General features: G+C 64.4%; 7 protein-coding genes across 7 annotated transcripts; 4 read left to right on the forward strand and 3 right to left on the reverse strand.

Annotated features, from left to right (window-relative positions):
• Positions 1–1898: 1898 nt before the first annotated feature.
• On the reverse strand, positions 1899–4617 carry MNEG_1810 (hypothetical protein; the record flags this gene model as incomplete). The annotated part of the gene is made up of 4 exons (XM_014049710.1): positions 1899–3262; positions 3609–3951; positions 4300–4468; positions 4565–4617. The coding sequence occupies 4 exons, from the start codon at positions 4615–4617 to the stop codon at positions 1899–1901; spliced, it is 1929 nt and encodes a 642-aa protein (XP_013905164.1).
• Positions 4618–6356: 1739 nt separating this feature from the next.
• MNEG_1811 (hypothetical protein) lies at positions 6357–7031 on the forward strand (the record flags this gene model as incomplete). Its single annotated transcript, XM_014049711.1, has 2 exons — positions 6357–6527; positions 6843–7031. The coding sequence occupies 2 exons, from the start codon at positions 6357–6359 to the stop codon at positions 7029–7031; spliced, it is 360 nt and encodes a 119-aa protein (XP_013905165.1).
• Positions 7032–7842: 811 nt separating this feature from the next.
• Positions 7843–9959, reverse strand: MNEG_1812 (Lipase; the record flags this gene model as incomplete). The annotated part of the gene is made up of 4 exons (XM_014049712.1): positions 7843–8027; positions 8305–8700; positions 9015–9204; positions 9447–9959. 4 exons carry the CDS (start codon positions 9957–9959, stop codon positions 7843–7845), a joined length of 1284 nt encoding a protein of 427 aa, XP_013905166.1.
• A 663-nt stretch (positions 9960–10622) lies between these two features.
• Positions 10623–16130, forward strand: MNEG_1813 (Uncharacterized protein yqjG; the record flags this gene model as incomplete). The annotated part of the gene is made up of 10 exons (XM_014049713.1): positions 10623–10715; positions 10933–11129; positions 11488–11689; positions 11945–12090; positions 12399–12561; positions 13913–14125; positions 14323–14458; positions 14672–14865; positions 15149–15614; positions 15790–16130. The coding sequence occupies 10 exons, from the start codon at positions 10623–10625 to the stop codon at positions 16128–16130; spliced, it is 2151 nt and encodes a 716-aa protein (XP_013905167.1).
• Positions 16131–16786: 656 nt separating this feature from the next.
• Positions 16787–17665, reverse strand: MNEG_1814 (hypothetical protein; the record flags this gene model as incomplete). The annotated part of the gene is made up of 1 exon (XM_014049714.1): positions 16787–17665. The coding sequence occupies one exon, from the start codon at positions 17663–17665 to the stop codon at positions 16787–16789; it is 879 nt and encodes a 292-aa protein (XP_013905168.1).
• A 584-nt stretch (positions 17666–18249) lies between these two features.
• Positions 18250–20925, forward strand: MNEG_1815 (hypothetical protein; the record flags this gene model as incomplete). Its single annotated transcript, XM_014049715.1, has 5 exons — positions 18250–18960; positions 19249–19459; positions 19717–19868; positions 20101–20271; positions 20575–20925. The coding sequence occupies 5 exons, from the start codon at positions 18250–18252 to the stop codon at positions 20923–20925; spliced, it is 1596 nt and encodes a 531-aa protein (XP_013905169.1).
• Positions 20926–21485: 560 nt separating this feature from the next.
• MNEG_1816 (hypothetical protein) lies at positions 21486–26224 on the forward strand (the record flags this gene model as incomplete). The annotated part of the gene is made up of 7 exons (XM_014049716.1): positions 21486–21527; positions 21692–21835; positions 22156–23994; positions 24268–24353; positions 24581–24815; positions 24983–26054; positions 26220–26224. The coding sequence occupies 7 exons, from the start codon at positions 21486–21488 to the stop codon at positions 26222–26224; spliced, it is 3423 nt and encodes a 1140-aa protein (XP_013905170.1).
• Positions 26225–26387: the final 163 nt, after the last annotated feature.

A 26387-nucleotide genomic window follows, 5' to 3' on the forward strand; every position in this document is an offset into this window, starting at 1 on the left:
TGTGTTTGCTTTGTGTGTGTGTGTGTGTGTGTGTGTGTGTGTGTGTGTGTGTGTGTGTGTGTGTGTGTGTGTGTGTGTGTGTGTGTGTGTGTGTTGCTGGGGGGAGAGTTGATTGTGCAGCCACGCGGCTGCCGAACCCTGTCGGGCTGCCGGCCCCCACGAGGCAACCCAGAGGTTCATGCAGCTGTATTCCCCACTTCCGGTGCAGAGACTGCAGCAAAGACACGCTGCCGCCGGCGCCCTCGCAGTCAAGACGCACTCAAACCATGCTGCGGTTGACGCCGCTGCCGTTTGAACTGCCGAGGATGTATTTTCGTTGCCTGGAATGAGGCGGCATACTCGGTGCATTGTGGCCAGCATTAAGCCACGAAACTAAAGTTAATCCACAACATTGCCTTTGTTGCTGCCATGCGTACAGGCAGCTCTCGCGGCTTCCGCTCTGTACTTCCATCTGAGCCCCATGAGCCTGGATGGCTCCAGATGCGGGCGGCCGCGGACGCTGTAACAATCCCATTCCATCCTATTGACCGCTCCAGGAAACTGCTGTTCCGCCCCTCACCTGCCAACACTGCTCAGGCGGATGAGGCCCCCGCAATACACAGCTGAAACCCCATGGTCCGGCTCCACTTGTTGCGACACATGTGCTGCTGCCAGCATGACCGCCGCGTGCCGCCCACAGGACCACACCACGCAGGTGCTGCTTCTGCTGCTAGGGTTGGTGCCCCCTACATGTCGCAACGACGCGTCGATCATGTGACGTTCTGACGCGTGACGCACAGATCAAAATCGTGTCAGGTGTCCGTCGTGGATATGTGTCCATGCAACCGATAGCAGCATCACGCTACAATCTTGAGATCAGAACACAAGTTTGAAACGCCTGTCACCTGCCACTGCCGTCGTCACCGGCTGCTCACTCGCCGCCCTTGCCCGAGTGGTAATGCTGCCCGGACAATAGCGGCACCTGAGCTTTGTGCAGGCTGGTAGTTGGAGAGCTGAAGGGCTGAAATGAACACTCGTTACAGTACCGAAGGTGCAAAAACGGTCTAACGGGGGACACGGCAGCAGCGAGGCAGTTGCGCAAAGGTGCATTGAAAAAGCAGGGGCCAACGTATGCCCCGGCGTATGGGCCGCACTGGATAGCTCTGGCATCCCGAAGATGCATGCTGGCGTATGGCGTATGGGCCGTGGCTCAGCTGAAACTACGCACTGCGAGGGTAACGAGGCGGCGGGCGGGAGCTCCGGGCGGGGGCGTCGGGCGTTGAGGTCACAAGCAGCCCACAACACCGCCCCCAAGTGCCGAGGCGAATGGCACGGCTTGCGATGCGCGACCATCCGTTGGGCCGTTGCCAAAGCTCTGAATTAGCAGGCAGGATCAAAATACAAGGGGAAACCTTTGCTAGAAGAAAGGATAGGGCACACTCTTCGGTGCAGAGCGCAAGACTGCTCAGTTCCCGCGCTAAGGGCACGGCTGCTTGAGCACACTGAATGAGTAGGGGCCATCAGATGCAAGGGCGTATGGGCCGCACTGGATAGCTCTGGCATCCTGAGGATGCATGCTGGCGTTGGCGTATGGGCCGTGGCTCAGCTGAAACTACGCACCGCGAGGGTAACGAGGCGGCGGGCGGGAGCTCCGGGCGGGGGCGTCGGGCGTTGAGGTCACAAGCAGCCCACAACACCGCCCCCAAGTGCCGAGGCGAATGGCACGACTTGCGATGCGCGACCATCCGTTGGCCGTCGCCAAAGCGCTGAGGCAGCAGGCAGGATCAAAATACAAGGGGAAACCTTTGCTAGAAGAAAGGATAGGGCACACTCTTCGGTGCAGAGCGCAACACTGCTCAGTTCCCGCACTAAGGTCACGGCTGCATGAGCACAGAAAACACATTCTCAGGCTGTATGCTTCAGACTAGGGCCATCACCGAGCGCCTTCCAAGAAAGCGCCTTGACTTTGGGGTTGCGGGTGCAGCGCGGCTGGGGCCCTTGCTGCTTGACGGCAGGGCCAGGGCCTGCTCAAACCAGCCCGCCACGGCCCGCCCGGCCGCCTTGACATCCCCCCACATCTCCTTCAGCACGCGCGCCCCGGCGCCCTCGCTGCCGCGCTTGCGGGCGCCAGCGCCGGCGGCTCCGCCGCTGGAGATGCTTATGTTGAGGCTGCGGCTGCTGCTGCCGCCGCCGCTGCTGGAGCCAGCATGGCCCGCGACGGTGGTGCGCGAGGGGGTGGCAACACCGGACGCCTCGCTGCGAGTGCCAGCGCTGGACTGCAGGTGCAAGCGGTCCTGCATCCCGCCGCTCAGGCTCGCCATGCCTTTGTTGACCTGCATTGTGGACACCAGATCCATGAGGACCTTGATCTGCTGCCCCATCTCACTCACGCGCGTGTCCACGCGCTCCATGAACGCGCGGTTCTCGAGCCGCTCCTCTGCCAGCCTCTGGTGCGCGTCATCGCGCTCACATTGCGCCGCCTTCAGCTCGGCGGCCAGCAGGAGTATGGCGGCGTCGCCACTGTGCGTGGTGGGAACGCTGGCATTGTGCGGGATGCGGGCCTCTACGGCCAGCTCCGCCTCGGCCGTGCTCTGGAGCGCTGCCAGCAGCTGCGTGCGGCCGCTGCTGTCCTGGAACCCGGACTCGGATGATGCGCAGGGTTCTGAGGAGTCGACTGTGGGGGTAATGGCGGCGGCACCCCTCTTGTTCTCGACGTCGTCCGGCTCAGGCGCCGATTGCAGTGGCGGCGTCATCGCCTCCGGGTCCAAGGCCTGCTCACGCTCTTGTGCGTTATGGCTGCCGACGCACCCCTTGTTGTCGCCGCTGGATGCTGACGTCAGCAAGGCCATGCAGCGGCGGCCCCACTCCATGGCCATGAGCTGTTGGATGGTGGCCCTCTCCTTTGGGTTGGGGTGGAGGCCTGCGCGGATGAAGTCTTGCAGGTCGGGGTCAAGGTCGTCCCAGGTGGGGGAGCTCTCGTACGCAGTGGGCTGCTCCAGCACCACCTGCGCGTCATAGGGGTCCCAGCTGCAGCCCGGGATGCGCGGGTAGGGCTCGGGGCAGTCTTCCTTGCGGTGCAACGGCGCCTCAAAAGGGTTGATGCCGTCCAGGGCGATGGTGGCGATGCTCAGCACTGCACCCCATACGTCAAACGCGGGCCCAAGGGTGGAGGGGATGCCATCGGGGCGTCTGGCGTCGATGCCGCTGGCCACGATGGCGTGCGTCTCTGGCGGCATGTAGCTACAAGTGCAGCTCAACAGCTGGCTGGAGCCGATCTTGGTCACTGCAAACGCGCCCAGTCGGGGGCCAAGGGGGGGAGGAGGACGCACATCAGACGGTCGGCTGGTGTGCGGCCATGTTGCTGGCAACGACCCTTGGCCAGTGCCGCCATGGGTTCTATTGCATCGCCCCATGCAGACTGCCGGCGGTGGGCGAGCATATATGCATCCTGGTGTTAATAGGCCCCCACTTTGTCACAGGCAGATTTGCCTTGCAGCCCAACAGCACACATTCCAACCAGACACGGTTAGTGCTCCCCTCCCCCTTTGCCAACGAGCGAGGTAATCAATCATGACCCGGTCCCTCTTGCTCCCACTGCATACGTCAACAGACTGCGCGAGCCTCCTCACCTGCTCCAAAGTCGGCCAGCTTCATGGGGAAGTCCCGCGCCTCGCGCGAGGCGTCCCACAGCAGCTGGTGGGGCTTCAGGTCATTGTAGGAGTATCCAGACGCATGCAGCTGCTGCAGCGTCGTCAGCAGCGTCACGGTCGCATGCGCCGCCAAGGTTGTGTTGAGCACCGTGCCCTCAGGCGTGAAGGTGCCGTCGACAACATCGAGGATGGGGCGGCCACCGTAGTCAAACACCAGGTGCACTTGCCCGGTCTCCTCGTCACGCACCACGTCGCGCAAGGCCGGCACGGCCGGGGTGGAGATGCGGCGGTGGGCGTCCACCTCCGCCTCCAGCATGGCGTACTGTTGGGAGTGGGTTGCGGTGTGGCGGCGGAGTCATGTATGCATCTGGGCGCGCTGGTTTGGCTGGGCGGCAGGCAGGCGTGTGGCTGCATCATCCCTGAGGTATGTTTTGGAGCTGGGGTGCTGCCCCTCTGTTGCTGGGTTGCGCAGGAGATGAAGATAAATGCGCCCGACAGCACACTGTAGGCGCGCCTGCAGCGAGCGTGCATCTTTCGGGGATGTACGCGCCTGCCAGGCGCCGGGTTACCCCACTTCGCGCGGGTCGCTGCCGTGCGTGCGTGCAGCCAGCAGCAGGCGAAAAAGGCGCCGCGCGCGTCCAGCAGCTCCCCCCACCGCCTGCCTGCTCACCACGATGCCGTCTTTGCCCTCCAGGAAGTCCCGCGACAGGCTCTTGATGGCAAAGTACTCTCCGGTGGCCGCCAGCTGGTTCCACGAGACACAGGTAGGGCCGGCGGCATCTTCGTCCTGCTCACAGTGCGGGTAGATGCGGCCACCTCCTTCGCCCCTGTACCAGGGCCTGCAGATGAGGTGGATGCATGCAAAGGTGGTGATAATCTTAGTTTGACGCATTGACGCCGTGGAGAGTGGCGCCAGGGCTCCACACGGGCCTCACCAAGGCTGCTTTCCGATGGGCCTGGCGGCCTGGAACTCAGGGGCGCGCGACATTGTAGCTTTGTAAGTTATTTCGCTGTGAATATTGTGGTCATCAAGCTCCTTGGACATGTTGTGGCAATCAAACGCGAGGTTGGAGGATGTACTTGCTCCGTGGCTTCTCGCTACGCTCGGTGCTGACGGGACTCGCGCACTCGGAGCAAATGGAGGGTAAGGGTGTGTGTTGGGGTGTTTTTGCCTGATTTAATTGCACCGTTGGAGCAAAGGAAGAAATGTTTGGCATGTCCACTTTCAACTAAGGGTGGGGGGTGAGGGGGTTCATCAGTCCATGAGTGCAGTTGTCGCCCTACGTGTCGGGCTGCTGGACAACGCACGGCACTGATGTGCGAGCTGTGCTGCACTGCGTTTCCTCTTTGCCTTCAGGGCCACCGGCCAAGGGAGACCACCAGCTTTCTTCAGCACCTTGTGAGGATGGAAATCAACCACCAAGGCCCCTTCGTTGGCCGCGGCTCAATCTTGCCAACAAAGAGGGGAAGACGTTACCGCTGAGCAACACTTGCACCAATCTGGCGACTTGGCACTTGCACAGCACACCACGGCCCCGCACCTGAAGCACTCTGGAAAGAGAGTGTGCCGCAGCACATGCATTTGGCGGTGGAAAGGCCAGGATGAGAAGGGCACGCACGCCTGCATGCCCGATTGCTTCAAAAGCGCTTGCCAGTGCGCGGCGGCGCGCAGCACGAAGTGGTTGGCTTGCAGAGAGGTGGAGATGCAGTGGTCGCTGTCAGCGGCCCAGCGCATGCACTGCTGCGACACCGACCCAGCTGCTGCCATCAACCACCTTTTCAGGTGGTGCACCATCAAGCAAGCCACGTGTGTCTGCAGCCCTTCCAACCCGCCTGCCTATTTGAGTGCCCCATCCCCTCAAACGTTCGTTATATCAACACCCTCTGTAAACTCATTCTTCTCAGGTGAGGTTGCAGCGAGCCTGTCCTCAAGTCGAACTTGTCTCGATGATCTGTGCCCGGCGCGAAGGTTGCATTTGAACCCCTGACCCGGTTGCCCCCGCCTCTTATTGTAGGCCAAAGCAACTAGATTGCAGACCCTGGGGCTAAGCAGTCCGATGGCACACCCAGCGCGGCACGTCTGACAGCAGCAGTACATCACCTACGCCTGACTCCGCCTTCCTCCTGCCCCGATTACTGCGCCGTATGTCCCTGCAGCACGCCTGACTCCCCAAATCATCTACCTGTGAGATCCCAGGTGAGGGGCTTGCTTCGATCTGGACGTGCACCGCAGCTGCTGGGTGCTGGTCGATGTGTGCCGATGGTGCCGCAGCAGCGGGGCTCGGGCGCGCGTTGCGACTCCTGGTGTGCGTGCTGTGTCGTCATGCAGCTGATGCGCGCATAGTAGCAACACACCCTGCAGCATGCGCCTGACATTTCACTCCGTGTCTCAACCTCCTGTGCGGCTTTCAATCTGGGACTTCATGTGACCACCTGGCCATCACGCACAACCGACCTCGAGCTTCACACCTGCCTGCCACTGCCCCTCAAAGGTGTGCATGGTGCCTCCCGCCAGTCTCAGCGCATGCAGGCACAAGGGGGTGACGCCATGCGACAGCATTACGTGGTGCATGCAAGACGCCATGCGACAGCATTACATGGTGCATGCAAGGCGCTCTGTCCTGACCCTGCTGGTCACTTGCACTCCACCTGATAACATGCGACCAAACCCCCTGCCCCCTTCACGTTGCCGCACCCGCCCAACCCAAACGCAGGCTAGTACGCACCATGAGCCTGCCGCTCCCTGAGTTACCCGCGAAGGACCAGGCGGAGGCGCCCCCAGCGCCGCCCACCGCTCCTGCTGGCTCCAACATGTCCTCTCCCAAGAAGAGCGACATCTTTGTCGTGAAGGGCGCGGCGGCGGCCGCGCTGCTCAACCCTGAGCTCGCCCGCCTGGCGGTGGGGGTCTCCCCCCCCAGCGGGAACCCTAGGGTGCGCACGGCCCTTGCGTCTTTTTCAGCATGCAAAGCTGGGGTGCATGCCTCTTGCATGCAGCGACTGTGGGCTGGTCAGCGCTCTGCTGTTGTTCCATGCGGCTTCATGCCGCATGCATGCCGTTTGCTGCATGCTAACGCCGCCACATGCGGCAGCCCTGCTCTGCATGCTCCATTGAAACTCTTCACTCCATAAGCGTGCAACCATACTGACCTGCCGGCACCCTGCTGCAACCCCTCGCTGCGCCCCCCTGCGCCCGTGCCCTGCCCGGCCGTGCAGCCCGGCTCCCCGCTGGGCGCGGCTATGGCGCCGGGCTCCCCGCGGCTGCTGTCCACGGCCAGGTTCACTGAGTTGATCCGCATGATTCACGCGCTTGAGCGCGAGGTCACGCGCATGTCAAACGATTTTGCGTCGCGCGAGGGTCGCGCGGATGCTTCAGCTCGCTGGACCTCTTCCCCGCGCAAGTGAGGGGTGGGGTGCGGCCGCCCCCCGCGCTCTCCATGCATCACTCGGTGACCCAAATCACCATGTAATACTATTGCAAAGTCCTGGCTGCCATCGCAACTTGGCCGGCTGCGTGCTCAGTTTGGGGACCTAAACGGCAGGCTGCTGATGCGTTGCTGGCTTTGATGGTCCACACTGCACCGCATGGCAGATGCAACCTATAATACAGTTTTTTACAGGTGGCAGACTATAACCTCTAAGCTATATTGCACTCTGCACTGCATAAGCATGTGCGCCTGGAATGATGCGAGCAGGGGCCCAGCGACATGGGATCATGCAGATCCAGCATGGCCGCAGAGCAGCTCAGCTTTACAAACAAGCAGTTGAGTGTTGGACCAGATGAAGGGCTACACAGTCTGCAAGCCGCATGTGCCAGATAACATTACAAAGCAGTGGCGAAGCAATGCAAGTGGGTGCTTCCTTGCCACCAGACCCAGCACACACGGGACGTGTACCGCACACGCTGCCAATCATGACAGAGATACAGTGCGCCGTTGAGGCAGACAGCCGCGTACCACATAAATGAGCACACGTTAGAAGCCTGGGCTGGTACAGCATTCTCATAAGCCAACAGGATGTGATTGGCAGTATTTCGAGCCAATAGCTTGCTTTGCTCCATGGCAGCGCAGGATGGATTGCGCTTGTATGGCTCAGGTCAATCTTCACAGCCAGGTCGCCATGGGTTGCCTGGCGCAGGTGCCAGTGCTAGGCGGTGGCTGCTGCGTTTAGGCCTGGGGCGCAACCAAATCAACTAAAGTATCCCTGGCAGCGCTCATCAGCACTCATCGCCTGCCCACATGTGTGCCCCCATATAGGTGAGGTGGTCCGCAACGCTGGTGCACATGCCCAGGTGGCATACACTGTTGTGGCAGGAGGGGTCCTCGCCGCTCTCGTCGCACACGATGACGCGCTGCTCAGGCTCCGCACCACCAGCCGCGGGCGCCACATCCACCAGCCAAACTGGGAGGGGGGGGGGTCAAGGCCGTGGGTTGGGATGGCAAACGCGAAAAAGCGTGGTATGGCAAACATGCGTGAGGCACTTGGCCACATGAGCGCGAAAGATAAGGGAGTAACACGGGTGCATGCAGCGTAACGCAGCACAGAAAAATTCCTGGATTGCCAGTATGTATTTGACCCTTCCATGGCATTTGCAGTTGAAACATTAGGACTTCAGAGCCCACTGCTCCAGGATTACAGCAACGCAATTTCAGCCATAATGCAAGCCCCAGCAGCGCACCCTCTCTTGCGACGTGGCGGAACCCCATGTAGGTTGGCGGCACGCTCGGCACGATGTCGCGCCCGTGCGTGAATCGCCAGCTCTCCGCCACGTGCCGCACGAAGAACGCCGCAAACTCGCCGTTGCCGACCCGCGGCGACCCAAACGTGAACACCCTCAGATCTGGCGGGTCGAACGCAACACGCAGGTCCATGGCGCAGAGCTGGGCGAGGGCGCCACCCATGCTGTGGCCCAGCACGTAGGTGGGGCCATTGGGGTGGGCGGCCAGGAGGCCGGCGTACGCAGCTGTGAAGGTCCTGGCCATGCTGCTGCTGTTCCAGAGGACGTGGAAGCCGCTGTGGATGCGCAGGGAGCTGGGGGCGCCGGGCAGGGGGTAGGCCGCATCGGTGCGCCAGGCTGGGTTTGAGAGTTTTGGATACGCAGGGAGGGAGGTGGGGGGGAGGGGGGAGGTTGAGAAGGGGGAAGACGGTCAGGGAGGGTCCTGCTTGGCAGCAGGTGCGGCCAGGAGCGCAAAGCAGCCTGCAAGCCGCTCGGCGGCTGCATGCTACAGCAAGCAATTGAATGCTGCCGCCGCACGTCCCAGAGCTGCCGCCATGCATTACATCTCATTGGCAGCACATCACGCCACCCCACCCAACCCAACTCATCCGCTCCCCAAACGATCCACCCCCAGCCTAAGCCCCGCTGCACCGCCGCAGCGCCCCGCCCACCGCGCATGTTGTTGGCCCAGTTTGCCCAGCTGCCCGCGTCAGACCCCCTGAACGCGACGACCTTGGCGTTCAGGGAGGGCAGGTAGCCTGCGTAGCCCAGCAGGTCCCAGTCAGCGTCAAAGTGGACCACGGCGGGCTGGAAACCGGGGACGCGCGCGCAGCGGCGGCATGACCACGCCCGCATGCCGTCCTGGGGGTTGGGTGTGTTGAGGGGGCCCCTTGCAGTTGACAGTTTGGATGACATGATGGGTCCTGATTGAGGCGGCTGTAATCACGCAAATGCTGGTGCTGCGGAGCCAGCGCAGGCATATCTAGGTGGTGAGCAAGCAGCTGGGAAGCTGGTAGTATGAGCTTTGACCGGCCTCCAGATTTGCGGCGGCTGCCCTCGTTCGTCCTGCCTGCTCCTGCTGCGTTCAGACCACATTGCCGCACCTGGTCTCCGCAGTAGGCAATCGACTGCAGCGTGGCCAGCATCGACGCGCGCTCAAGGTCGAACGCGCCGCTGGACGCGGCAGACGTATAGGCCGCTGCAGTAGTGGCTGCGTCGGGCGCGGTCCGCCGTGCGTCTGACAGCGCCTGGCCCTGGAGCTGGTCCAGCGCCGCAGCATCGAATACTGTCGACAAAGCGTCGGCGTTGGCACGACCGTTGCTGCCGCTGCCGCCGTAGGCACCCGAGGCAAGGATGCGCTGCGCCACAGGGTCAACCTCAGATCGCTGGGACAGCAGCGGTCGGCCAAAGACCTCCGCGCCCCATGCAGAGTCGCTCGCAGTCTCAGCAGTGCCGCGCCTCAGCCAACGCCTGATGTCGTCGGCCCCCGGCAGGCGCAGTGGCTCAGCTGGCTGGGCTAGGAAGAGAACGAAAATTGAAACGAATGCTATACATATGTGAGCCGCATGGACCGTGCGAGGCAGCGAGGTTCCTTGCCGACCCCGCAGCACTGGCATTGTGGGGAAGACTGCAGGCTTTAGCCACGGTACTGCCGGCGACGAGCGCCGGCTATGCGCGAGAGACGCAGGTGCGAGTTCGGTTTCAGTCTTGCCGGTGGTGGCAGCGAACCACTGCCGACACACAAAACTGTTGCACCTCTGCAGCTGTACCGCAATTATGATATACACACAAGCATGAGGTATGGTACATCATAGAAATCGCTGCACATATATATCAAGCTTGGCCATACCAACAGTTGATCTGGTTCTATCCACCTCGGATCGCTCGCAATGAAAGCCTTAACCCCTTCAAGCTGTCAGGCAAGGACGTCATTATATAATGATGGTGTCCCAACACGTCTGCCCTCGGCTGCCTGTGGCGCGGCGCCTGTGCGTCAGCACCGCCGCCTCGCAGTGAGCGTGTGCGCGGCCTTGCCGCCGCCACAAGTGGACAAGGGCTTCTCACTGCTGGAGTGGTCGTCCAAGCTTGTACCTCAGGGCGCGCTTGTGACTGGTGAGCTGGATCCCGGCGCGGCTGACCTTGCCCGCCATCCGCCACCCTCGCAGCCCCACACATTGCTCGGAACCTGGGACGCCGCCTACCTCGCGCCACACTTGGTCCTTGCCACCCCTGCCTCCTTGACAGGCGCCAAGCAGGGCTGGCAGCTAGGGTGGCAGACCATGGTGCGGGAGCTGGCGCCGCAGGACAGCGGCGGGGCCTACACTCGTCCCCAGTACTCCTTTGACAACGAGATCGGGTCCAGCCAGTTTCCGGTGGGCGAATGTGTGCATCTCAGCGCTATTGGTTCGGAATCCAGTACGCATGAAGGGTGTTAGTGCCCTGTCTCAGGAGACTTGGCAGGGCGGGGTGGGCAGCTAAATGCAGCGCCCACAATAGCATACCCAGCGTCATCTGCACCTTGGATGGCCACTCATACCCAACAACACCACCCACCGCCCTCGCTGCAAAACAAAACTCCAAACCGCCCAGGCCGTGGCGGGGCGCTACCATCTCTATGTCGGCAACGCCTGCCCCTGGTGCCACCGCGTGCTGCTGACTCTGGCAGTGCGCGGCATCGCGGGCGCCGTGACCATCACGCGGCTGCTGGATGAGCCTGAGAATGCGACGCGCGGCGGCTGGGTGATGCCGCGGGAGGGGGACCCGGCGTTCGGCGCGCGAGACCTCTGGTGGGCTGGGTGCTGGGCGCAGGGTGCTGGCGGGCTCGGGGGTTGAGCAGGTGCAGCAATGCAGCCTGGCTTCACTCGGGCCGGAAGGAGGTGGGGGCCCACCTGGGAAGGGGAGTCGTGGAAAGCCGGCCTTTGGGCAGCTAGTGCCGTGCAGACGCTACATCTGCTGCACAAAGCCCCTGCAAACCCCCCCTCCATGTCATGCCGCTTGCCTTCCTGGCCCCCCACTTCAAGCCCCCTGTCCCCCCTGTACGTCATCAGACCCCCACCCTCCTCACCCTCCTCACCCTCCTCACCTGCCACCCACACCCTCACCACGTCCACCCCCTCACCCGCCCAACCCCTGACGCCCACAAAGGGAGGTGTACGACCGCGGCAGCCCCGGCTTCCGCGGGCGATGCACCGCGCCGCTCCTGGTGGACCGCGCCACGCGGCGCCTGGTGTGCAACGAGAGCGCGTCCCTGGTGCGGCAGTTTGGCGTGCTGGACCTGCCAGGCGCCAACGGCGTGGAGCTGCGGCCGGCGCACCTGGCAGCACAGATTGACGAGCTCAACGACTGGGTGGGTGGGGTGACAGGGAATGTTGGTGATCCGCCAGTGGTGGCTGTTCGGTCAGTGATGGGGGAGGTGAGTGTGCACAGTCAGGAGTATGGGCGCTGCCGGGACGCACAGTGTTGACGGCGCAACCCACAAACTACTGTCCAGGCCGCCCTCATTGTGTGCCCCTCCTGGGTGCGGGCGCCCTTGCGCCGAACCCATGCCAGCTTCACAACACATGCCCCTTCTGTGCTCCCTCACCTCCGAACCCACGCCCAGATCTACCCGTCCATGAACAACGGCGTCTACCGCTGCGGCTTCTCCACCACCCAGGCCGCCTACGACACCGCAGCCAGGGAGCTGCACGACGGCCTGGCGCGCGCTGACGCCATTCTTGCCGGCAGCCGCTTCCTGGCCGGGGACAGGTGGGGGCCACCGCTGTCATGGGCGAGGGCGCTCATGACGGTTTGGTTCTCGGTTTAGTGCTGAGCCCACAGACAGGTGCTACGGTATCCCCTCCTGCCCTTTCCGGTCGCGAACAACATCTTTTTTGTGGATTGATGCATTTCTCGTCTTGCAGCACGCACACCCTCTGTGGGATGCGCGCTCCGTCTGCAGGAGAGGCGTTGGCTGTCAGCACCGCCTCTCCTGCCCCGCCCCACCACGCTCGCCCCTCCCTGCCGCAGCAACAACATCAACCACCCCCATCCCCCCCGCAATCAATAACAAACAGATTCACCGAGGCGGACCTGCGGCTGTTCCCCACCATCGTGCGCTTTGACGCCGTGTACGCGGGAATATTCCGCTGCGGCCGGAGGCGCGTGGCAGACCACCCCCACCTGGCCGCCTGGATGCGCGACGTCCACCAGATCGTTGTGCCAGGGGGCGGCATGCAGGTGCGCGCGGCTGCCCCGCGGGTCGCATGGGGCTTGTCTTGGAGAGGTGCCTCCGATTGCGTGTGTGGTGCGTGCAGTCAAAGGACCACAGGCTTGCGGCTTCCCAGGAAACGCATCAGGCCGAATGAGTGCAGCTGATGCCTTGCTGCTCACTGGCGCTGATGAAGCAGAGTCTGGATGTGCGGAGTGAGGTCTCCCTCATGTTCCCAAGCTGCCGGTTCAACCCTGCCCCCCGCCCCCCCAAGGTTGCCGACACGTTTGATGTGGACGAGGCGCGGCGCAGCTACTACACAAACCTCTTCCCACTCAACCCCAGCGGTGCGCACCGCTGGGGCGCAATGTGGTTTTGTGGCCAAGCAAACAAAAAGCGGGTGGGGTGTAGGGCTAGTGTTGTGCATCAGGAGGCTAAGTATTCCTAGTAGACAAAATGCAGGGTACGGCATCAAGGGGTGATTAGGTGGCTGAAAAAGCCGTCCACAGCTTTCATTTTGCAATTGTAAAATTAAATCAGCGTCATTGCCTGTCCCCCCCTTTTCGGTACATCCCGCCCCGCAGGCATCGTCCCATCCGGCCCCACAGCCGCCGATCTGGCGCTCGACGCGCCCCATCGCAGGGGTGGGGGCGGCCTGGGGGAGGTCTTCCACCTCAAGGCCAGCGGCAGCAGGGCGACGGCGGCTGCGGCGGCGCAGTAAGGTCCGCAGCAGGCGCAGGTGCAGCGCTTGTGTGTGCGTCCTCGTGTCATGACAGGGCTGGCCTTGGGGTTGTCTGCACTGGCAACTCCTTGCACAGTCAGAAGCAATCCATGCGGGGAGCTTAAGGGGTCACCAATATCTGGTGTCATTGTTAATCGGAACATGCTGTTGATGGACGCTTGTCATGGGCGTAGGACACGTGTACCTGTACCGCGCCCTGACAAGTTTGACTCACTGTGGACCCTTCGAGCACATATCCAGGGATGATACTGTGAGGTTTGCAACGCATGGGGCATCGTGACCTTTTTACTACTGCATGGAACCTCACCTCAATGACCCAGTTCAGCGCACAGTTGCTTGTCTTGCCCAGATCACATGGGGTACAGTAGTCATGATGAGGGCCCAGTAGCACGGAGCGCCCAAAGCTATACAGTAGATACACACACTAAGGCATATATGTAACAACGCGGTTGCATCACAATTGAAGCAGTTTGAAGACTGTACAAAACGCGATGGAACCAGCACTTGCGAGCAGAGGCGTCAACGTGGCCGGAGGCACCTCCAACGCATTGTTACAAGGCAACCAGCAGCATCGGATAGCATGCCGGCGGCATGCGGCGCTGCGGCGACCCCCGCGTCTGCGTCCTCACCACGAGCAGCAGCAGCGGCGCGCCCGAGCAGGGCGTCTACGCGCGGTCGTCGACCCTGCGCCCGCGGCGGCCTGGGCGGTCGCGACCCTCGACGACGTGTACGCGCTGCTTGGCCTGCCGGCTGAAGCTCAGTTTGCTGAGGTGCGCGCTGCGTACCGGCGATTGGCCGCGGCCAGCCACCCAGACGTGGACGCATCGCCGAACGCCAGCAACAAGTTCAAGGTGCGGGCTGCCCCTCTCGCACCTGGGTAGCATGCAGCAGCCCTATGCATGCAGATAGTCCATGGGCGCCCCTTCCCTCGTGGGCATGGCAGCCGCGCCAGCCTTGCAATGGGACCGGGGGCGCTTGTAACATGGCTGTAAACACCGGATGCCGTCCTCCTTGGCGGCGACGGCCTGCCTGCCTCCGCGCCTTCCAGGCCATCAACCTAGCGCTGGAGGTGCTCAGTGACGAAACCCTGCGGCAGCAGTGCGGCGGCGGCGCGGGCGTGGGGGCGCTGGGCCCCAAGTACTCGTTCCTGCGTGACTACCTCCTGGGGCACGGCTTTGCAGGGGGTGAGCCCAGGGTCGCGTAAGGGAGGTGCGCGGTTCGCGGCCGTATGACGCATCACAGCTGGGACGAGCGATGCTTGCTTTTGGGGCTTGTTGGCGCTGTATTGATGCGCTCTGCTATGCGCTCCAAACCTGATGTGCAAGCAGGGAAGGCATCCATGCGGAAGAGCGAACAAAAAGTCACACGCCTCTCTGCCTTGCCCCCTGCCATGCCAGATGGACCGTCCATACGCAACGCCGGCAGCGGACGTGCCAGCGGCGGCGGCATCGGTGGCGCGGGGGCGGCGTCTGTGCGGCAGGAGCGCGGCACTGACGTTTACACAGTGGCCGGGCTGGAGTTTGAGCAGTCCATAACGGGGGCGGAGAAGTCGCTGTCGCTGACGTCATACGGATGCTGCAGAGAGTGCAAGGTGCGGGCAATGCAGGGGTTTGTTGTGCGAAAGCAAAGGGGGTCTTGGGGATGCGGACACAGCTACTGTACAGAAATCGTGGGAAGGTTGCGGCAGCCCCTGTTCTTCGGGATCTTGTTGTTGCTTGTTTTCACCTGCATCGGTCCAGTCAACACTGCAAGCGAGTCCAGGGGATCTGTTTCGGCTGCTGGTCATATTACATGGCCAGATCAGTCCCTTTCTCACCACGTGCACCGCACCCACTCCTCTCGCGTCCTCCGCCACCCCGTGTCCTTGAGTGCAGGGCACCGGTGTGGAGTCCGCCGACCGCGCTGCCTTGTGCCCCATCTGCAGCGGAGCCGGCACCATCATGCGCCGCGAGTGGGGCGGCGACGGCATCGCCCGCCCCCTGCTCCCCGCCGCCTGCCCCGCCTGTTACGGCGCCGGCCGCGCGGCCGCGCGTGCATGCGGGCGCTGCCGCGGCGAGGGCAGGGCGCGGATGCTGCGGACCGTGCGGGTGCGAGTGCCGGCCGGCGTCGGGGACGGCCAGATCCTGCGCGTCAAGGGGCAGGGCGACGCCGGGCGCCGCGGCGGCGCCGCGGGGGACTTGTTCGTGAAGCTGCAGGTCCACGATCTGGGGCGCGCCGGCATCGAGCGCGTCGGCGACGACCTGCACAGCATCCTGCCCTTGGGGCTGTATGACGCGCTGCTGGGGGTGGAGGTGGCGGTGGCGACAGTGAGGGGGCAGAGGACCATCAGCGTGCCGGCCGGTGAGGCTGGGGGTGTGGCCACCTTGTCGGCGCAGTGATTGAGACGAGGTACAGGACGCGACTCATCGAGCTGTGCGCGCTCTTGATGTTTGGCGACGCCGGCAGCCAATCATGTTGAGTTGGCCCGTCTCGTGACGTGCCCCGTCCCGCCCCGCCCCGTCCGGTCACCTCCCAGGCACCCAGCACGGCGACGCCCTGCGCCTCGACAACGCCGGCGTCGTGGCCAGCACAGACGGCGGCCTCGTCTACGGCCACCACTACTTCAACGTGCGCGTCAGGGTGCCCCTGGAAGGGGAGGTCACGCCGCGTGCTCGGGAGCTGCTGCTGCAGCTGGCGGCGCTCAGGGGCGCGACGGGCGGGGGCGGGCAGCGCTCTGGCGATGGTGATGGCGGTCCGAAGGGGCAGCCAGGGGACGAGCGGCAGCGGCAGCGACATGCAAAGGGGACCACTCAGCAAGAGCAGCAGCAGCAGCAGAAGCAGCAGCAGCAGCAGCCGCAGAAGCTCCAGCAGCAGTAGCAACAGCAGCAATAGCATCAGCAGGGCAGGCGGCGTTTGTCGGCGTAGGATCGGGAAAACAAGTGCCATCGCCCATGGCCGTTCACATCGTGAGCAGGCGGGCACAGCAGTGTGGCTGTATCAACAATTATTGGCTGGCAGCTTTGATGCTGTTTCTGGCCATCATGTATTTGCTTCAGGCGAATGTAGATCCGTTCCTGGCATTGTTGCTGAAGCAATTCAGGCGGTTTTGTGCAATTTGGTGCAACTTGGGACTGTGTCATTTCTGGAAATTGTGTCATTTCTGCTTATTGGCAAGGCACAATACCCTTTCTCACTGTGTGCTCTGAGCTGCCAATGTCTGCTCATGCCAATTCGATGATTATCAGTATATCAAGCTGCTGCACTTGCCAGATCAGGTCACTCCATGACACTCAGCAGATTCAGTTTGGTCACCGGCAAGCCGAATGGCTTAGGTGATATCCACTTTCACGTCAAGGGGTGGCGGTTACGTCGTGTAACAAACTCAAAGAACAAAGCAATGCATGCACAGTCATTGAAAGGAGGTCCACATGGTGGGCGCAACACATTAACAGCCATGCAGCTAGCCTCCATGATTCCGGGGCTGGCCTGTGGCATGGGCGGGAGGGACGCGACGCAGCCGCATGCTCGGCTGGCTACTGGCCGCCGCTCTTCCCCTTCTCCTTGCCGACCTTGTCCTTTTCCTTCTTTTTGAGCGTAGCTTTGGCACTAGCCTTGTCCTGATTCCTCTCCTTGTCCTTGTGCTTCTTCTTGGCACTCTTCTCTCTGTGGGCGTCTTCATGCTGGCCGCTGTTGGGTGCGCCCTCCTTTTTGCTGGGCAAGCCGCTGCCGCCGGTGTCAGCCGGCACTCCGTTTTCATGCCGGTGCTTTCCGCTGCTGCCGGCGTCTGCTGCCGCCACGCCGTCGCCGGCGCTGCCCCCGCCATCAGGTGGTGGCTGCTGTTTATGTTTGTGCTTCTGCTTTCTGTTGTGTGGTTGCTGCTGCCCCTGTTGCTGTTGCTGCTGCTTGTGCTGCTGCTGCTGCTGCTGCTGCTGCTGCTGCTGCTGCTGCTGCTGCTCGCCTGGACCAGTGGCAGCGCCGGGCGTTGCCGCTGACCCTGGCACCGCTACGACTGCAGCGCCTTTGTCCTTTTTGTGCTTTTTCTTAGCAGGCTTGCCGCCCTCTGGGGTTGCCGGCACAGCCGCTGCTGCCTGTCCGTCGTGCACCCCTGCCTCTGCTGCCGGCGGCGGCGCCTCTGAGTCGCGCCGCTTGCGCTTGTCTTTCCGCTGCTTTTTGTCGCCGTCGCTGGTGGTCACCTCAACGTCGTCGGCTGGGTCGTGCACGGCTGCAGCAGGCGCCGGCGCAGGCTCCTTGCCCTCCAGGGCGTCCGCAGCTGCCATCAAGTTCGCTACGAGGTCCGGCGGCAGGTGAGGGTGTGCGGCGAGCTGGTCGCGGATCGCTGCGGCTGCGGCCGCCACGGCGCATGGGCCCCGCTGCAGCACGGCGGCTCGGCAGAAGGTCCGCTGAGTGGCCATCTAAGCGACAAATTCAAGTGACAGGATTGCTTCTCCGATGCTACACAAGCTAACGAGCCTTTAGGATAAACACTTGATGCCGACCCTTTTCGGATTGATGTCCTGGCATGGTTCAGACAAGTCGAGACCAAGATTTGAGATCCATACCAACCATGAAAGAGCTAAACTGCGTGCAGATGCGCAACGTCGTGATCTAGAATGCGGGTGACACCGTCAAAGCAGCAAAGCACGACACTTGATAATTTCGAATGCGCTCGGATCTGAGTTCAGTGGTCCTCAAGCGGATGAATTTCTTTTTATCCCTGACTTCCTTGCGCATCACCCACTGGCACCCGCTGCAGCTCGAGCGTACCTCGACACTGAGGCGCGTAGCGCGGAGCTCACGCAGGCGCGACATCTGAGGGTTAGCTGTCAATGTGCGTGGTTTCAGGCCTCCACGCCACCTGTGCACGGGGCACTTGGCGGGGCGCGCGGCGTGTGGTCCACCCGCTGCTCGACACAGCCGATCTCCCAGCGATTTGCTGCCGTGGGGATCGCGCTTCCGACCGCCACTCCCCTGCCACCGCAGGTGCAGCTTGCTCTCCATGGCCTCTGCGGGCATTGCGGGCCAGGCCTCCCTGCAAGGGGCACGGCCGTTTGCTAGTCCGTGCGCCGCTCCCGTGCCTTTGGCCTCGTGCCGGCAGCAACGGGCCGTGGCAAACCGCTCGACCTCTCGATCCGGCCCCCGCCATGAGGCGCACTACCCCGCCACGCCCGCGGCTGTGTGTGCCCCGCGGCGCTCCCCGGCGCCCCGCGGCCGCGCCGTGGCCGCCGCTGCAGCCGCCGGTCCAGCTGCGCCGCAGCTGCCCTCCGAGGCGGACGTCGTCGTCGTCGGCGCCGGCCTGGCCGGCCTCCACTGCGCGGAGCTGCTGCAGAAGCGCGGCGTGACCGCGCTGCTGCTCGAGGCGTCCGACGGCGTCGGCGGGCGCGTGCGGACGGACGACGTGGGCGGCTTTCTCCTGGACCGCGGCTTCCAGATCTTTTTGACGGGTTACCCCTACGCGCAGCAGGTGCTGGACTACGAGGCCCTCCGCCTGCGCCCCTTCTACGCCGGCGCGCGCGTCTGGTTCAACGGCGGCTGGCACACCGTGGCGGACCCGCTGCGCCACTTTGTGGACGGCCTGCTGTCGCTGGCCAACCCCATAGGGTCTGTTGGGGACAAGGTCAACGTGGGGGTGTTCAGGCTCAAGAGCCTGCTGGGCTCGATCGATGACATCTTCGCGCGGCCAGAGACGACCATTGAGCAGCGGCTCAAGGTGGGAGGGGCGGGCCGGGGCGCAGGCCAAGCAGCCGTTTGTTGTTGGGGGTCGGCGAGGGCATGTTCCGTTGCGATTGCTGAGCCACTCGGCGTGCGGGGGGCCGGCTGGTCCAAGCAAAGATTGCCCAGCATGAAATGAACCCAATTCCGAGAGGCCGCATATGTCTCGTCTCCAAGGCCCAGGGCCAGCCCCTCGCCGCGCCTTGCGCCTCCTGACTGTCAAGCTGCCACCCACCCGCCCCCAGCAGTCCACCCACTGGTCGACCCCCCACCCCACCTTACCCAGGAGGAGGGCTTCTCCCCCGAGATCATCGACCGCTTCTTCCGGCCCTTCCTGGGGGGCATCTTCTTTGACACCAAGCTGGGCACCAGCAGCCGCCTCTTCTCATTCGTCATGCGCATGCTGGCCACAGGCCAGAACTGCCTACCGGAGGGCGGCATCGGCGCGGTGGCGGAGCAGCTCGGCGGGCGGCTGGCAGCGGACAGCCTCTTCCTTGGTGAGCGCTGGCAAGGGCCTGGGCACTTGTCGCACCCCTGGGCGCGGCTGCATCAGTCTCTTGAGCCTGACCTGGTTACGATTTGACTGCAATGGGAGGTCTGGGTGTGCAGCAGGCGCAACAGGCTGCTTTCCTGCGTTGAGCACCACCGGGGCTGGGCGCCGCATGGGCCGCTGATCGCGGCGGCAAAGGCCGCGTGGTGAGGACGCTAACCTAACATCAGCGTCCCCTCTTGCGCTCTGCCCCCACACACTCAGGGGCCAAGGTGGAGCGGATAGAGGGGGGTGGTGGCGACAACGCGGGGGCACGCGTGGTGCTCGCGGACGGCCGCAGCGTGGTGGCGCGGCGCGGCGTGGTGGTGGCGACAGAGGGCCCAGAGGCGCGGCGGCTGCTTGCGGGCCGGCTGGAGGTGGGTGGGCAGCCTGGGGGACAGGGGCCTGTGAAGCTGGAGCAGGAGTGGTTGCGGGGCGACAGGCCTCAATTGAGTGTGATGTCTGTGAGAGGACTCCTAAATACTGGCAGGCGCGGGCACGAGCGAGTGGCTGCAGCGTCTAATTATCCTTCAAACGTGGTATGTCGCGCACGCGCCATGCCTGGAAAGCACCACCCTTCTCACTTCGGCCTGCATCACCTTGCCCCAGGCCTCCCCCTCCAAGCCGGAGGACGGCGTGGGCACCGCCTGCCTCTACTTCTCGGCCCCCTCACCCCCCAACCCCGACAACGTGCTCTACCTCAACGGCACCGGCAAGGGGCTCGTCAACAACGCCTGCTTCCCCAGCACCGTGTCCGCCAGCTACGCGCCAGCGGGGCAGGTGGGCGCTCTGGTGATCCCCTGACGTGCGCCGTACTTGTTCTCGAAGCTGGTTGGGCAGATAGAAGAGGGAGCGGCAGCGGCAGCAGCTGACGCTCCTGCAGCAGGTGCTGCTGCTGTCGCTGTTGATGTGCATCTGAGAAGTCCTTTAGACTACTTCAGCAACACTGAGCGCTAGACGGTCGAGCTCACCTTGAGCGGCGCCTCGTTCACCCATACGCGAGCCACGCGTCACCCATGAGCCACCTCGCTGAAGCCACCACCCGTTGCTCCCCGTATCCGATCCCATGACTGCTCGCCACAGGCGCTGGTGTCAGTGTCTGTCATCGGCACGCAGCCGCAGCTGAGCGACGACGAGCTGACGGCGGCGGTCAAGGCAGAGCTGGGCCCCTGGTTTGGCGCAGGCCAGGTCTCCAGCTGGCAGCACCTCCGCACCTACCGCATCCCCTTTGCCCAGCCCAGCCAGGCACCCCCGACCAACTTCCGGCGGCCGGTCGAGCTGGGCGGCGGCCTGTTTGTGTGCGGCGACCACAGGGACAGCGCCACGTTTGAGGGCGCCCTGGTGTCGGGGCGGCGCGCAGCAGAGGCGGTGCTGGCAAGCAGCAGCGGCGGCGTGGCGGCGCAGGCGGCGGCCAAGGTGACGAGCGCAGCGTGAGGGGGACGCAGTGTCTTTTCATTGTTTGGTGATGAGCCTTGTTACGTTGCTTGTATCCCAACAGAGTGAGAGGTGAAGAAGCGTGCGCAGCACCCCGCTGTGTTCATCGGTTGAGCTGTGCCAATTTTGAGAGCAGCTGTGTGACACGATGCGTGACGGGGACCTCAAGTAATAAATTGGACATCTACACGTTGTAGCATCTGCATAGCTTTTGATACGCGATAGTCCCAAGCAGGCAAGGCTTCATTACCAAAAAACGTCGCGCAGGGCCTGAGAAGTCCAGCAACTGACACTGCCCGGTCACAATCACACACTGCCCGGTCGCAATCTGCTGCCTTGCGATGCGTACACGCGCACTCCGTGCGCTTTTTTTCAACGTGTCACCATAACGTGTCGGCCACGGTAACATCAGTGTCGATCACTGCTTTCAGTGGCGATCACTGACGTCTCGACACGGCCTTGGCGTACGCCCAGTTCATCTTTATACATTCGTGGCGACACGATCACATTGATGTCATATCCATCTTGATTATACCATCAGCGCTGAAAGCTCGGACGGGATGGAACGAGATCTTGATCCCGAGGACTGGCTGCTGGCTCAGGTGCGGGTCATGAGCCTGCACGGGAGCCGCTCGATCCCTGAACAGACCTCAGGATGCCAGCTTTCTCGCGCCGGCAGCGACGCCCACCTCGCGGGCCCCCACCATGAGACAGGTATGGATAGTCCAGTGCCTCCCGTTGCCCGGCCCCACACCGCGCTCGCCAGGCTGCCCGCCTGGTGCCTCGGTACATGGATATTTCTCATGACATGGGTTGGGCCGAGGCATTCGTCCTGGATGGCGACAGCCTGCTGCTGCACAGCCTGCTGGGGGCTCCCGGCACCCGGGTGGATGTGGGGCAGCCGCTGGCGGTGAGTGGCTGCAGCCGCGGCTTGACACCGGCCTGTGCAGCGGATGGCGCTTGCTATTACGGCAGGGGGTAAACAGTTCCTGCTTTGATGAAGTGGTGCCGCGCTGCAGCGCGGCGCACTACTGGCTTCTGCACCCGCACGCCTGACACCTACTGTCAGTTCGTGCGAGCAATCTGCTGAGGTGCAAGCCAGCTTGCTCATACGCGTCAGGCACAACACCATTCAGCCAATACATAGACAACCATGACTTAAGATCTGTACATTTTCCACTCGCCGGCACCGCCGCTGCCGTCCGTGCCGACCCATCAACCACCCAACAGGCGGTCTACCGGGCAGAGTGCCGCCTCAAGATGCTCCTCGACCGCGGCTGCCGCTTCGTGGTCCTCCTCTCGCCCGCCCTCGCTGCCGCCTGGGCCGCCGACGACCCCGCCGCTGCCGCGCTGCGTGCCGTGTTCACGCGCCACATGTCGGCGCTCGCGTGGCGCCGCGATGGGCTCAGGGTGGCGGAATGCGACCCAGGGTCCCCAGAGTGGCAGCGGCTGCTGGATGAGTTGAAGCCGCGATATGTTATGGTGGCTGACATGGTCGACGAGGAGAGCAGCAGGCAGCTCGCCGGACGCGACGGCGACGAGGGCGGGGGCACAGGCGCCGCTGCCGCGCGGCGGCCGCTGGCGCGCGTGCGGCGCGGGCTGCTGGCGGCGGCTTACCTGTACCTGCTGGCACGCCGCGACCTGGTGTTTCTCGGCGGCCTGCAGGCCAACAGTCACTCCGTGTTTGGCTACCTGCTGCGCGCATCGTATGCGCACCGCCTGTTGGCGGAGGAGGGGCCCGCCGTCAGCGCGGCGGCTGCGGCCTTGCTGCCCGGCTTGATCGGCTCTCACGGCGTCAGCCGCCGCGGCGGCGTTGGCGGCAGTGCGGCAAGCGTTGGGGGATGCGACGATGCAGGGCGTGGCGCTGTGGCAATCAAAGGAGAGGTGCGGTGCGGCGGCAGCCAGAATGTGAGCTGCGGTGGAGGGGAAGGCCAGGACGCGCGCGAGGGGGCTTTGGTCAGGGCCCTGCTGTCGCAATCGGCCAGCCCGCGCGAGGCGCTGGGCGGCGCATGCGCCGCACGCGCCGCCGCTGCCGGCTCTGCCGCAGCCAGCAGTTTAGGTGGTGTTGGTGCCGAGGACTATGGGCAGGAGGCTCCGACAGCGGCGGGGGTTGTGGCGGAGGCCGCTGCGGCCCGCGCGGCGTGGCCGTGGCTGTCGCGCGTGTGGGCGCTGCACTGTGTGCTGTTGGATTGGCTCAGCCTGGAGAGCCGGGCGCTGCCGGTGGCGACGGCGCTGCGCTCCGACCCTGGCGCAGCGCGGATGACGCGACAGCTGCTGATGCCGTTTGCCAGGGCCGCACTGGCGAGCGCACCTGAATGGGTCGCGCCTGCCTTCAGCACTGCCGAGGGTGCGCCGCCACCAGACCGGCCGCACCCGCCGCAGCTGCGAGAGGCCGACGCACCTGAAGAGGACGGACAGTTGAGGGCCCTCGCTGAGCTGGTGGATCCCTGGGACACAGGCCTTTTCTTCGCCGTGGCAATCTCCCTGCTCAATGGCGGCACAAGCGCAGCCAGCGCCCTGCTGGCGGCCCTGCCCCCAGACGGCGCCGGCCGCCGCGCAGCGGCCGTGCTGGCCGCGGTGGATGCCCTGGCGGCGGGCGCAGATGTCGCTCAGCTGCTCAGCGCCGTCAGAGAACCCCCAAAGCTCACGGCCGCGGCGCTCGTGCCGCCCCCAGAGGCGACCGAGGTCTGGGGCGCTGCCGCGGCGGCCGCGGCGCGCGCAGCGGCATCGGAGGGCGCGCGGCACGGGGCGCTGCAGCGGCGGCTCGGGGAGGAGATCTGCATCCGCCAGCAGGCGGCGCTGGCATTGGCGGGATCGTGCGACCTGGTGTCAGAACTGCGGGCGGCGCTGGAGCGCGGCGATGCGGACAGCAGCATACCCTTGCTGTCTGGCCCCAGTGCCTGCGCAGCCGCCGAGGGCCACGGCGAGACAGCCAACGGTGACAGCGTGGAGAGGTCGGGCGCCGCGCCGCCGCTGGCCGGCGGGCGTTTCGCGGCCGTGCAGCGGCCGTGGCAGGAGCGGTACCACTGGCACATCCGGACAGACCTGAAGCCCTTCTTCATGCTGGAGGTGCTGCGTGCCGGTGTTTGCCGCAGCGCGGCGTATGGGATATGGGCGGGGTTGTGCACGCTGTGTGTGTGTGGCGGCTGCACTCCAGGAAGCTTGATGAAGGAGACCTTCTGGCTGGGCAGTGTTTGTGCAAGGCATGCTACTCGGCCCCTGCACAAACAGGTTTCTTGCGTCTGCACGTTGAGACACCCGCCACCAAATCACAGCAGTGGCTGTCACATCACGGTGGCGCCCGCTCCCGTCAACCACCCCCTTACCTTACCCCCCCTCCAGGCCAAGGCTGACCTGGACATGGAAGCGCAGCGCAAGCAGCTACTGCGCATGAAGCCACACCAGCTGGCCTCTAGAAAGTTCAGCAGGTGCGCCTCGACTGCCCCTCAGAGCGAGGCGGGGGCGAATACCGCCTGTGGAGCTGCAGCTGATGTCCATCCCATCCGTATTGTGGGCCTCCTCCTGGCGTCACCCGTTGAGCTGCTTGCATGCCTGGATTGGCGCTGATCACGCAATTGACAACTCACAACTAGGCACTGCCCTGCACGACCAGCTGTGGGCACTTCGCCCCCCTTCCCGGTCCACGCTGAGCCAGGTTCATGACGCGCGACGAGGCGGGCGCGCTCTCCGGCCTCTTGGAAGCCGCCCGCGCCGAGGCCGACACCAAGGCGCGCGAAGAGCTGCTGAGGCGGGCGCTCCGCATCGCCGACAAGGCGATGAGCCACTGGGCCACACGCCAGAAGCAGGCGCGCACCGGGGGTTTTCCTGGGTGCCGTCCCTCGGCAAAGTGTGGCGCTGCGGATGCTGGGGAGTGGTGCAGGGCGGAGGCTGTGTGACGGTTGTCCCGGTCCTCACTGAAGATCCCAGGCTGAGCTCAGAATGCAATGCGTGCAGCCAACCCCATCCGCCATGGCGTCGCCCAAGAATGCCCTACCCCAGCTTATAGAGCGCCGCCTTGAGAGGCGCTGTGCTGCCTATCCCCTTTATTCCTCTGCAGTTCTCGGCGCGTGCCATGAACCGCATGGTGCTGAGCCTGCAGGGCGGCTTCTATGATTCAGGGGGCGGCAGCAAGCGCGGCGCAGCCATCACGGCCGCCGCGCAGCTGGCGGAGGAGGAGACTGAGGCCGGCGGCGTAGCCAAGCGCGGCGGCGGCGGGGGCGGCGGGAGGACCGGCAAGGGCGGCAAGTCGTCCGCCGACCACATCAGGCGCGACAATGCGGCGCGCCTGGCTGCCTTGGACGCGGAGAGGGATCTGTGCAGCTGGCGGCTGACCGCGCTGCGCTCGGTGGACTCGGCGCTCGACGCGCCGACAGAGACGGCCCTGGCGCGCGCGGCGGAGGCGGTCGACGGCTTCGCGGCCGCCGCCACGACGCCGGCCGGCGCGGCGCACGCGGCGGCGGCGCGGCTGGTGGTCGCCCACGTGTGGCTGAGGAGGGCAGCAAAGGGCACCGCCAAGGGCGGCGGCGGCAGCAGCGGCGGAGGGGTGCCGTCGCGCCTGGAAGCGCCGCTGCGGCTTCTGCTGCTGGCGGTCCAACGGGCGCTGGCGCTGCCGCGGAGGCAGCAAGCAGAGCCCGTCGACCTGCCCAAAGGTACCGACGGCGGAGGCGGGCCGGCCGCGCCGCTCGCGGTGGCGGCGGCCGCGGCGCGCGCGGCCGGATTCGGCGACCTGGCGTCGTGCCTGATGCAGGCGCTGCCGCCGCGGGCCGCTGAGCAGGCGGACGCCGCGGCTGGAGCTGCGTCTGATGGCAGGGGCGGGGGCACGAAGAAGGGTAAAGGGAAGGAGGGTGCGCCCAAGGAATCCAAGGAGGGGTTCAAGAAGAAGGACAAGGGCCCTGGCAAGGGCAAGAGCCAGGAGGTAGCGGCAGCAGGCGGCCCGCACCGCAGCCTGCAGCCCAAGCTCAAAGCCATCGACTGGGACGCAGTCGGCTGGCGGCCGCCGAGCGCGGAGCGGCTGCAGCTGCTGCTGGTGCCGCACCTGCTGCCGCGAGAGCGCGGCGGGGAGCGGGACGGGCGCGTCGCGTTCGTGCCGGACGCGTGGCAGCGGCGCCTGCTGGACACTGTGGATGCGGGTAAGTGCGGCGCTGATTACATCAGTGCAGGCGCATTATTGGCTGACAGCGGCCTGAGGATTGAAGGCGGCTTGCTAGGCGTGCATGTATGACCTGTGTACGACTAGCTGCTCCCGGGCGCACACACAATTCAGAGCGGATCCACGCCCCGGCACGTGGGCACAGCATAACGGCCCCACTGACCCTAGCCCTCTTCTTGGGCCCCCTGCCTGCCAACCGTGCGTGATTTCCACCAGGCTCGTCCGCCCTGGTGTGCGCCCCCACGTCTTCCGGCAAGACCTTCATCGCGTCATACCTCATTGAGAGGGTGGGGGGTGGGGGGCCGTGGAGGGG

This window comes from Monoraphidium neglectum, assembly GCF_000611645.1.
Source record: "Monoraphidium neglectum strain SAG 48.87 unplaced genomic scaffold scaffold00190, whole genome shotgun sequence".
In the NCBI taxonomy this organism is placed as follows: domain Eukaryota; kingdom Viridiplantae; phylum Chlorophyta; class Chlorophyceae; order Sphaeropleales; family Selenastraceae; genus Monoraphidium; species Monoraphidium neglectum.